Here is a 12109-nt window from a genome sequence, read left to right on the forward strand (position 1 = left end):
AATAAATACACACACACACACACACACACACACACACACACACGCACGCATATATATGAGGTTTGTTTTTAGGTTTCTTTGTTTTGTTAGGAAATGAATTTCAAGGTTGTATATTGGGTACACACTTTGATAATAAATGTACCTTGAAGACACAAGAAAGAATGCAAATGCTGGAAATCTGAAACAACACACTCAAAATATTGGTGCTCAGGCAGCATCTATAGAGGGAAACAGTCAATGTTTTGGGCTGAGACCTTTCTCAGGACTGGAAAGAAAAAGACAGAAGGCCAAATCAAAGGGTGGGAAGAGGGGAAGGAGCACAAGCTGGCAGATGATAGGTGAATCTAGGACAGAAAGGGATGGTAGGAGACGGGCTGAGTTGGAAGCAGGAATGATGTGAGAAGGTGGGAGATGGGTTGTGTTGGAAGTAGAATGATTTGAGAAGCTGGGAGGTGATAGATGCAAAGGGCTGAGAAGGAGGAATTTAATAGGAGAGGACAGTAAATCATGGGATAAAGGGAAGAAAATTAAATTTTGCGCATTTCCTTTAAAAACATTTGTTTCGCTATGCCCTTCAAGGACTAAAACTTGCAACCCTAAGCCACTCAGGCTTTTGTAACTGCAGAATTGTGAGGTTGCCTCCTGAAATAGAATAATTAGGCATAAGTTCATTTATGGATGGCCAATGAATCCTGAGCTTACCAGAAATGTCCACTTAGTACAATAATAAAAATAACTAAAATGCTATAATTTATTGTTTGGTAGAATATTTATTTTTCAATTATTATTTTGTGAAAAGTTAATTGACAAGTTCGTAAAGTTTAAGAAGAAATTGATTTGGGAAGAAGACTTGATATGTTCAGTGAAATTGTGATGAGCATTGGTGTCCCAGTTGATTCCTACTGCCAGATCTTGGCATCTGATTGTACAAAGGAACAAAACTCAATTTACTCAATGTAGAGAAAGAACAAAGGATGTATTGGTTGAACTAAATTTCATTATGTATTACATTGTCTGAAGGTCAAAGTAAATTTATTATCTAAGTATGTATGTCAGCACATACTACCCTGAGATTCACTTTCTTGCAGGTATTCACAATAGAACAAAGAAATACAACACAATCATTGAAAAACTACACACAAAGACTAACAAATAATCAGTGTGCAAAAGACAAACTTTGGAAATGCAACAAGATGAGAGAAAAATCAAGTAAATACGTTTGTAAATAAGTACTAAGAACATGAGTTATAGAGTCCTTGAAAGTGAGACTATAGATTGTGAAATCAGTTTACTATTGAGTGAAGTTGTCCACACTGGTTCAGGAGCCTGATGGTTGAAGGAAAATAACTTCTTGAACCTGCAGGTGTGGGACCTAAGGCTCCAGTACCTCCTTCCCGATAGCAGCAGCGAGAAGAGAGTATGGCCAATGTATTGGGGGTCCTGAATGATGATGCTGCTTTCTTGTGGCACCACTCCTTGTGGTTGTGCTTAATGGTGGGAGAGCTTTTTTTGTGATAGACTGGGCTGTTTCCACCACTTTTTGTAGGCTTTTCCATTCCTGGGCATTGGTGTTTTCATACCAGGCCATGATGCAGTCAGGATATTCTCCACTGAGCATCTATGGAAATTTGACAAGGATTTAGATAACATACTGAATCTGCACAAATTTCTAAGTAGAGACGCTGCCATTCCTTTTTTTTAATAGCACTTGCATGCTGGTCCCAGGACAGATCCTGTCCTCCTCAGATTCCCTAATGAGGACTGACTCATGGACCTCTGGTTCCTTCTTTGTGTAATCAATAATCTGCTTTTTAGTTTTACCGATGTTGATGAGAGGTTGTTGTAGCGACACTATTCTACCAGATTTTCAATCTCCTTCCTTTATGCCGATGCAGCACCGTCTTTGATTTGGCCAGCAACAGTGGGAATGAATTTGTTAGGGTACTCCAGAAGAACTTGCTATGCATCATCTTTAGATCAGCACGTTTTCTCTCCACTGTGGATGAAAAGTAAATCTGGATTGCTGAGCCTTTCCACCAGGAGCTTTCACAAAGCAGAAACAGAAACAAAATCTAAAGCAGGAAATTGTTTCAAGTTCCTTCAGTGCACCTTCTCCAGGCATAGAAGAGAATCCCACTATTTTCAGTCCCAAACCTGCCCACTGTATTCCTACCCCACAGCTCTTTATCCCAAAATGAATACAAATTTTAAGATGCCATTGTTTTATAGGTAAGGAAATCTGCTAGTAACTATGCAGTAGTTTGGGGGAATAGTTTATACAGATACCTAGATCCATCTTTCATTGTTCCTTGTATCTTGCCATTAAAAAATAATTCTAATTTGTCATTATTGTCACTAAGTGAATGGTATGTTTTGTTTTCCTAGACTGAACTCATCTTGTGTAGTTTTGTGCTCTTGTTCAATCTCTATTATCTTTCTCCCTTGTCTTTTTCCAGATGGTATATCATGCATTAAGATATGCTAAAACCTGTCTCTTCCCCCAATCTAGGCATTAGTTTTTATTTGATGAAAATCTGGGACATTGATGTGATAAATTGCAAGGATATTTGTTATGCTGCTTAATTCATTCCTTCATGGTGATAGTCTCCTTTATGAATTAGAAATGCAATTCATATTAAAAATTGCTTATCAAATTTTCCATTTAAAATTTAAATTAGGAAAATCCAAATCCACACATGGCGTTTCAGAAAGTTCCTAAACCAACCGAAGGTTCACATATGAGAGTACATGTACTTCCATTCCCCAAGATAAATGAAGACAAAGTAGAGACTCTTCTCCAAGAAGGCCTTGCTAAGCACCTAAATTCACCTCCTGCTGTTCGGGTTGAGAAAAAATGCATTGTACCTGCTGGCCCAGCAGTTGGTATGTATCAATATTTTGCCTTAAGAACAGCTTTGACATTCAGGTATCATATGTATTTATGATTTAAAAAATTGCATGCTTGAGTACAATGGAAATATGTTGTTGAGCTAGGAGAGAATTCCTTAGAATGTGATCATTGGTCCTTTATCTTATTTTCCCCATTTTTTTTGGCATTTGTGCTTATAAACAATTTAATGCATGCACTGTTGATACATAGAGTCCAGCTGCACAAAACAGGCCCTTTGGTCTATTAACTGTGTATTGACCATCAAGCATTAATCCTGTTCTTCTCTCGTACCCCACTGAAGGGTCTTGGCCCGAAGCATGACTGTACTCGTTTTCCATAGATGCTGCCTGGCCTGCTGAGTTCTTCCAACGTTTTGTGTGCGTTGCTTGAATTTCCAGCATCTGCAGATTTTCTCTCGTTTGTGACTGTATTCCATCTGCCATATTTTTGCCCATTCTTCCAGTTTGTCTTAGTCCTGCTGCAATCGCATTGCTTCCTCAGCACTACTTATCCCTCCATCTATCTTTGTATCGTCCACAAACTTTGTCACAAAGCCATCAATTCCATTATCCAAGTCATTGACAAACAATGTAAAAAGTAGCGGTCCCAATACTGACTTCTGAGGAACACCACTAGTTACTGACAGCCAACCAGAAAAGGCTCCCTTTATTCCCACTTGCTGCCTCCTGCGTGTCAGCCATTCCTCTATCCATGCCAGTATCTTTCCTGTAACGCCATAGGATTTTATCTTGTTAAGCAGTCTCATGTGTGGTACCTTATCAAATGCCTTCTGAAAATCCAAGTTAATGATGTCCATCTGCTTGTTATTTCCTTGAAGAACGCGAACAGGCAAGATTTCCCTGTACAGAAACCATGCTTTGACTTATTTTATCATTAGTCTACAGGTACTCTGCAAACTCATCCTTAATAATTGAATCTAGCACTCAACCACTGAGATTAGGCTAACTAGCCTATAATTTCCTTTCTTTTGCCTTCCTCCCTTCTTCAAGAGTGGAGTGACATTTGCAATCTTCCAGTCCCCCGGGAACATGCCAGGATCAAGTGATTCTTGAAAGATCATGACTGATGCATCCGTTATCTCTTCAAAAATATCTGTCAGGACTCTGGGATGTAGTCCATCTAGTCCAGATGACTTATCCACCTTAAGACCTTTCAATTTGCCTTGCACTTTTTCCTTTGTTATAGCAGAGAGTGGTGCGGACAGCCCAGCACATCTGTAGACGTGAACTTCCCACGATTCAGGACATTTATAAAGACAGGTGTGTAAAAAGGGCCCGAAGGGTCATTGGAGACACAAGTCACCCCAACCACAAACTGTTCCAGCTGCACCATCTGGGAAACAGTACAACAGCACAAAAGCCAGGACCAACAGGCTCCGGGACAGCTTCTTCCACCAAGCCATCAGGCTGATTAATTCATGCTGATACAATTGTATTTCTATGTTATATTGACTGTCCTGTTGTACATACTATTTATTATAAATTACTATAACTTGCACATTTAAACGGAGATGTAAGGTAAAGATTTTTACTCCTCATATATATGAAGGATGTAAGTAATAAAGTCAATTCAAAATTCAGTGGCACTCACTCCTGCTCCCTGACGCTCACAGACCTCTGGCACACTGCTGGTGCCTTCCACTGTGAAGACTGATGCGAAGTACCCATTAAGTTCATGTGCCTTTGACCTCCATTACTCCCTCATCAGCATTATTTTCCAGTCGTCCAGTATCAACTCTCATCTCCCTTTTGCTCTTTATATAACTGAAAAAGCTTTTAAAATCCTGCTTTATATTATTGCCTTGTTTTTCTCATTCTTATAGCCTTTTTTAGTTGCATTTTGTTGGATTCAAAAAGCTCCGCAATCATCCAACTTCCCACTCTCTTTTGCTACCTTGCATTCCCTTTCCTTGGCTTTTATGCAGTCCTTAACTTCCCTTGTCAGTCACGGTTGCCTGCGTCTCCCATTTGAGAACTTATTCTTCTGTGTGACATATTTAGACTGTGCCTTGTGAACTATTCCTGGAAACTTCAACCATCTGTGCTTTGCCGTCATCCTTGCCAGTATCCTCCTCCAATCCACCTGGGCAAGCTCCTCTCTCATGCTTCTGTAATTCCCTTTATTCCATTACAGTACTGATGCATGGAACTTATGCTTCTCCCTCTCAAATTGCAGTATGAATTCAATCATATTATGATCACTGCCTCCAAAGGGTTCCTTTACATTAGGCTTCCTAATAAGTTCTGGGGTATTACACAATACCCAATCTAAGATGACCTTTCCTCGCATAGACTCAAGCGCACGCTGCTCTAACAAGCCATCTTGTAGACATTCAACAAATCCCTCTTTTGCGATCCGACACCAACCTGATTTTCCTAGCCTCCTTGAAGTCTCCCATTATAGTTGAATCATTACCCTTATAACATGGCTTTTCCAGCTTCCTTTGCAATCTCAACCCCACATCTTGGCTCTATTTGAAGGCCTATATATGATTCTCATGTTTTTTTTACCTTTGCAGTTTCTTAACTCCACCTACAAAGATTCAACATTCTCTGACCCTATGTCACCTCTTTCTAAAGATGCAATTCCATCTCTTACCAACAGAACCACTCCACTGCCTATGCCTTCCTGCCTAGGTGGATATAGAAAAGTATGGAAGAATATTCTATAGCTTTTAATAGCCTTTTGTAATTAGAATAAAGGCATAAATATTCTACCTTTATTTACATTAGGCAATTAACTCGTGCTCTGAGAGTACACATTATTAAAACGGGATTATTTGAGTCTGAGTCATACTGAAAAGTGCATATGCACTTTTTTCTGTATGTAATGCTTAAAATGGTTTTAAGTTTATAAAGTATCTAGCAAATCTGATCAGATCATTTATTTTTTAAAAATCTTGATTACATCGAGCTAAACCAATTCTCCTGTGAAACGTTTCTTGGAGGAATCTCCCAAGGCAACATACAAACTGCTGGCAAAACTCAGCAGGTCAAGCAGCATCTATGGAAATGAATAAACAGTCAACGTTTCGGGCAGAGACCCTTTTGACTTGCTGAGTTCCACTAGCATTTTGTGTGTGTTGATCAGGAACTCTTGTGTTTGGGATTGCCGAAAACCTTCTCATGCTGTACTTGGGATTCCATTTTGGATTGCATGCTCCAGTTTAAAAATGTATTTTTGCATAACTTTTCACCATTACAAAAGTCTTGGCTTTGCTCTCTAAAGTAAACTGCAGAATTTCATTTTATTGTTCGTATTTCCAGTTTCAATATTGGATAGAATGGGATCAATTTTTAACAGTGCACGCAGGCTGGAGGTTGTTCGAAACTGCATCTCCTACGTTTTTGAAAATAAAGTACTAGAGACTGAAAAGGTAAGTTTGTTCTTGCTGGAATTGATTAATTTATAATATTGATGTGTATTATTTTAAAAATAATTCACAGTGTTCATTGATTTACTTTGAGACTTTATCATGCTAACCAGCCTTCAGTTTTGATAGGTTGAATGTTCTAACTGTGGAGTCATTATTTCACTGGTAAACATTGCAGCTTCTTTTAATTGTACAACTATTAATAGTTATTGATTTATTTTCAACATTATTTTCAGTTTCATTCATCCTTTGCACACATGCCCCATGTCGTCTACTGAATTCTGTCTATAATCAATATTTATAATGGTAATGTTTGAATTGGTCTTATTTGTAGAACAACAGACCTGTTGTGTGGGCTGAAGGACCTTCTGTTAAGAATAGCATTTTATCATTTGTGGATCAATAGAAGAAGATAATGATTCTCTCAGTTTCTTACACCAGTCTCAATCGTGCACAATATGAATGCAAAATTGCCTCTCGACCAGGGATTCCCAACCTGGGGTCCATGGACCTCTCAGTTAATGGTAAGGGTCCATGCCATAAAAAAGGTTGGGAACACCTGTTCTAGACTTAGCCAAGGATTTGATTTGACATTTAAAGAATTTTCCATCTTAATGACCCAGCCAAAAAAAAACTTTATTGCATAATTAGAGATTTGTCCCGGTTTAAAACAAAGTGGTATGTTTTCCTTGAGTTGTATCTTGAGTAAGCAGCATACTGTGTTGAAGAAAAACAACAGTTCCAGTCTCCTTTGGTGTTTAAAATGCGCAGAGATTTAGTATTTTCTTTGAGGAAAAACGTTAAGCTAATGACCCCATCTACATTTTTAAGTGGAAGATGCAAAAAAAGCTTCAGAGAATTTTTGGTGTCTTGGGTAAAATGTACTTCGGCTGCCAAGCTAATCAATTTTAAAGTAATTCATTGACCGATGATTTGGAATGTTAGGTTGTGAGAAGTGTTTCATAAATGCAAATACTATGTTTAGTGAATATGGTTTCAAAAAAAAATTGCTTATTTGGAATTTTGGATAAATCCATAATATCCTAGTAAATTTTGTATGAATCTTTAAGTAAAGAAGCACAGTGGATTCCAGTTAATTGTGTCATTGGTTAATTGGGTGAGCTGTTATTTGAGCCAGCTCTTTTTTTAAAAATTAATTTTTTTATGTGTTTCTACGATGGTGCTACAGAAAAAAAACCGATCAACAAAATGGAGATTTATACAGTGCAAAACAAACAAGTCCAATATATAATTGATAACAATAAAAAAAAGCAAACAAAGTAAAATCATGTAAGATTAGTATCCACCCCAACTTCCCACTGGGAAAAAAAAACCTAGGCCAACCATTTCTGTGTATAAAAGAAAAAAAAATTAATCAGAGCATTCAACCCCTCAGAGCTGTAAATATATATAAGAGAAAAGAAAGTATAATGCCGACTACCAAAACTATAATGTAATTCACAACAAAAAACTGTAAAACTTACAGGAAAAAATAAGCTGAAAGTAAGGGATTGTAGCATACAAAAAAAAGGATAAACTTAACCTGAAGAGGAGTTGTGAAAATATTCAAGAAAAAGTCCCCACACCTTATGAAACTTTATGTCCGAATTAAGAAGTGAATAATGAATCTTTTCAGGGTTTAAACAGGACATAATATCACTAAGCCATTGAGTGTGAGTGGGTGGGACAGCATCTTTCTGCCTAAGGAGAACTAACTGTCTAGCCAAGAGAGAGGCAAAAGATAATGTTTGATTTAGTCAGACTCACGGTGCCAAAAAGAGCAACCAGAGGGTTAGGTTCTAAATGGCAATTAAGAATATGAGATAGGGTTGAAAAAACTTCTCTCCAGAATTTCTCTAGACTAGGACAGGCCCAGTACATATGGATAAGAGAAGCCTCAGCCCCTTTACACTTACCACAAATGGGACTAATGTCAGGGTAAATCTGCGATAATTTAGTGTTAGACATGTGAGTCCTATGTACAACCTTAAACTGCAAAAGGCCATGGCGAGCACATAACGAGGTTGAGTTAACTGAATAATTAAGAATTGAATCCCAAACCGCATCAGATAAGGAGATATTTAGATCATGTTCCCAGGCAGTTCTAATTTTATTGAAGGGGGCACGTCTCAAAATCACTACTTTATCCTGAATAGCAGATATTAAACTTTTACCCAATGGATTGATACAAAGAAACAGATCCAGAGCATTTTTCTCAGGCATCTCAGGAAAGTTTGATATTAAAGGGTTAATGAAATGTCTAATTTGAAGATGCCTAAAGAAATGAGTATTAGGTAGGTTAAACTTTACAGACAGTTGTTGAAAAGTTGCAAATCTATTATCTATGAAAAGATCTTCAAAGTGCCTAATACCCTTTCTATTCCAATCGTAAAATGTTGAATCCTGTATAGAAGGTAGGAAAAGATGATTGTGTAAAATAGGGCTAGAGAGAAAAAGGATGTAGACCATTAAATTTTCTGAACTAAGCCCATGTTCTCAGAGTATGTCTAATAAGAGGATTAACAATTAGTCTAGGCAAATGACAAGGAAGTGCGGAACGGAGAAGTGCAGAAATGGAAAGATCCTTACTAGAATTCAACTTCATTGCCACCCATTTTGGGCAGTCAGACTGATTATGGAAGAAAGACCGAAAAATAAGACGACAAATATTGGCTGCCCAATAATATAGATGAAAATTAGGCAAGGCCATACCACCTTCCTTTTTAGATTTTTGAAGGTGAACTTTATTAAGTCAAGAGCGTTTACCCTTCCATAGATAGGACAAAATAATAGAATCTAATGCATCAAAAAAAAAGCTTTAGAAATAAAAATTGGTAAAGACTGAAACAGATACAAAAATTTAGGAAGGATATACATTTTAATAACACTAATTCGACCTACGAGAGACATAGACAAGGGTGACCACTGTGTCAAACTCTGTTTTGTAGAGTTTAGAAGATTGGTAAAATTTTCTCGAAAAAGATTCTTTAAGTTCCTTGTTACTGTAATACCAAGGTAAGTGAATTGATTGTTAACTACTTTAAAAGGGAGGTCATGGAATACTAAAGCTTGTGCTTTTCTATTAATTGGAAAGAGTTCGCTGTTATGTAAATTAAGTTTATAACCAGAAAGCGGACTAATTTATTAATAAGTGAAAACATTGGGGGTAAGGAGCTAGTTGGGTTTGATATAAAAAGTAAAAGATCATCAGCATGAAGGGAAACTTTATGCTCAACACCTCCCCTCCAAATCCCCATCAATTCAGCACAGCTACGAAACACAATCGCCAGTGGCCCTATAGCCAAATCGAGGAGTAAGAGACTTAAAGGGCAACCTTGACGAGTGCCACGTTTAAGGCTGAAAGACTGGGATTGCTGAGGGTTGGTCGAAGCAGTGGGACATGAATATAACAACTTAATCCATGCAATAAAACTTTGTCCAAAATCAAATTTTTCTAAAACCGCAAAAAGGTAATTCCACTCCACATGATCGAATGCTTTCTCCACATCAAGAGAAACAACACATTCAAGAGTCCCAGTTGAGGGTGAATATAAGATATTAAATAAGCACCGTATATTAAAAAAGGCGATTTTTAATAAAACCAGTTTGATCTTCAGAAATAATAGAATTTATAATGTTCTCTAATCCACGAGCCAAAACTTTAGCCAAAATTTTAACATCGACATTTAATAAAGAAATCGGCCTATACGAAGAACGCTCTGTTGGATCTTTACCTTTTTTAGCTAAAAGAATGGTACATGCCTCATTAAATGAAGCAGGCTATTTACCATGCTTAAACGAATCAGATAGAACTAAAAATAATTGAGACGAAAGCAGTGAAGAAAATGATTTATAAAATTCTGCAGAAAAGCCATCAGGTCCAGGAGATTTACCTGATTGTAATTCAGAACTGGCAGATGATATTTCCTCTAATGATAATGGTTCATTGAGTTTTGCTTTAAAGTTGGAGGAGAGCGAAGGAATATTTAAACTATTTTTAAAAATGCTCAACAGTGATACTATCATTTAAAGATTCAGAGGTATAAAGTCGAGAATAATAGTTCTTAAATGTATCATTAATATTAGAATGATTCGAAGCAATGTTCCCATTTCCCACTTGAATTTTTGTTATTTGTTGTTTAGCTTTAGACCATCTTAGTTGGTTAACTAAAAACTTACCGGACTTATCACCATGAATATAAAATCGACTCTTACTTTCTGGAAGTTGGCATTCAACTGGCTGAGTGGAGATGAGGTCAAACTTAGTTTGAAGTTCTATTGGCTTCTTATACAGTTCGCGACTTTTGGTCTGGGCATATAATTAGTCTGTTGCTTTACTTTGACCAATCAAGTCTAATCACTCTAAATAGGTCTTTCTTTTCAGATTTGCAGTATATGAAATTATTTGACCCCCCCCCCCCAAATATGCTTTCATAGCATCCCAGACAACTTGGGATGAGATTTCAGATGACATGTTAGTACTTGAAAAAAAAGTTATCTGGTCCTTCATAAATTTTACAAAATCATTATCCGACAACACGGTCGGGTTAAAACGCCAATGTTTATTCATTTGAGGGAAACCAGGGAAATTTATGGACAGGGTAACTGGGGCATGATCCGAAATCAATATACTCTGATAATCGCAAGAGCGAACAGATGTAATCAACTGATTATCCATTAAGAAATAATCAATTCTAGTAAAAGTATGGTGGACATGTAAAGAAAATGAATAATCTCTCTCAGTAGGTTGGAAAAAACGCCACACGTCAGAGATACCATAATTAGAAAGAAAAGAGTGAATAGATAAAGCAGATTTACTAGGGAGTCTAGGAACAGAGGAGGATCGATCCAATACTGGATCTAACCAACAATTAAAATCACCACCCAATATGAGAGAATACAAACTCAAATCAGGCAATAAAGAGAAAAATCGATCAAAAAAAGTCTACATCATCTGAGTTGGGAGCACAGAGGTTAGTCAAGACTACCCTATTATTATACAATTTCCCAGAGACAGTAATAAAACGACCATTTGTATCCGAAATTTTGTTGTGAAGCTCAAAGGGAACATTCTGATTAATAAGGATTGATCTGGCTTTAGCCGGAAAAGCAGAATGGAAGTGCTGTCCCACCCACCTAGACGTAAGGCGAGAGTTATCAAAACTACGAATATGTGTTTCTTGCAAAAAAGCAATGTCAGCTTTAAGCTGCTTAAGATGTGAAAACACCTTCCTTCTTTTAACAGGATGGTTCAATCCCTTAACATTCCAGCTTATAAGATTCAACGGGCTAACCATTATAAAAAAGCATATAGGGTAGTAGGCATAAATAGGAACAAACATTCTAATAACAGCTCTGGGGCAAAAGTATAAGACAAGAAAATCAGGACCAAAAAAAGTCCTGAGTAACAAAAAAATAACTAAGGGTTGTATTAATAGTCTTGGCACTAGGAAACCCTCCCCCGCCCTCCAATCCCAAAGCAAGAAAGCTACGAAAGAACAGCAGCAAGCTCTTCAGGAAAAAAACTACTACTAAACCCAACTTCCAGTTTCTGAATATCTTCATAACTGCAGTTTAATTAACAGTGCATAAAAAAACCAGAGAGCTTATGCACTTCAAATTAAAATTGTACATAAAGAAAAAAATGAAACAGTACTATCAAAAAGTATTAGACTTAACTGAAAATAATAATCCATAGTACCATACCCATGAAAAACTATAAAAACAATTCAGTATTAAAAATTTAATTTTAAAGGGAAAAAAAAGAAAGAGAAAAAGTACTAATCGGCCATTTTACATAATCAAATCGAATCTGAAGGAGTCAC

The 12109-nt window shown here is 37.0% G+C and overlaps 1 protein-coding gene across 2 annotated transcripts in view; it reads left to right on the top strand.

The window, feature by feature from the left end:
• Window positions 1-12109, top strand: part of sbf2 (SET binding factor 2) — a 569459-nt gene that overhangs the window by 332611 nt on the left and 224739 nt on the right. For both annotated transcript variants that reach the window (XM_063061848.1, XM_063061849.1), the window contains exons 14-15: window positions 2679-2883; window positions 6178-6287. In XM_063061848.1, coding sequence (XP_062917918.1) covers window positions 2679-2883; window positions 6178-6287 — 315 coding nt within the window. The remainder of the gene's footprint in view (window positions 1-2678; window positions 2884-6177; window positions 6288-12109) is intronic.

This window comes from Mobula hypostoma, chromosome 11 (genome assembly GCF_963921235.1).
Source record: "Mobula hypostoma chromosome 11, sMobHyp1.1, whole genome shotgun sequence".
Classification (NCBI taxonomy): Eukaryota; Metazoa; Chordata; class Chondrichthyes; order Myliobatiformes; family Myliobatidae; genus Mobula; species Mobula hypostoma.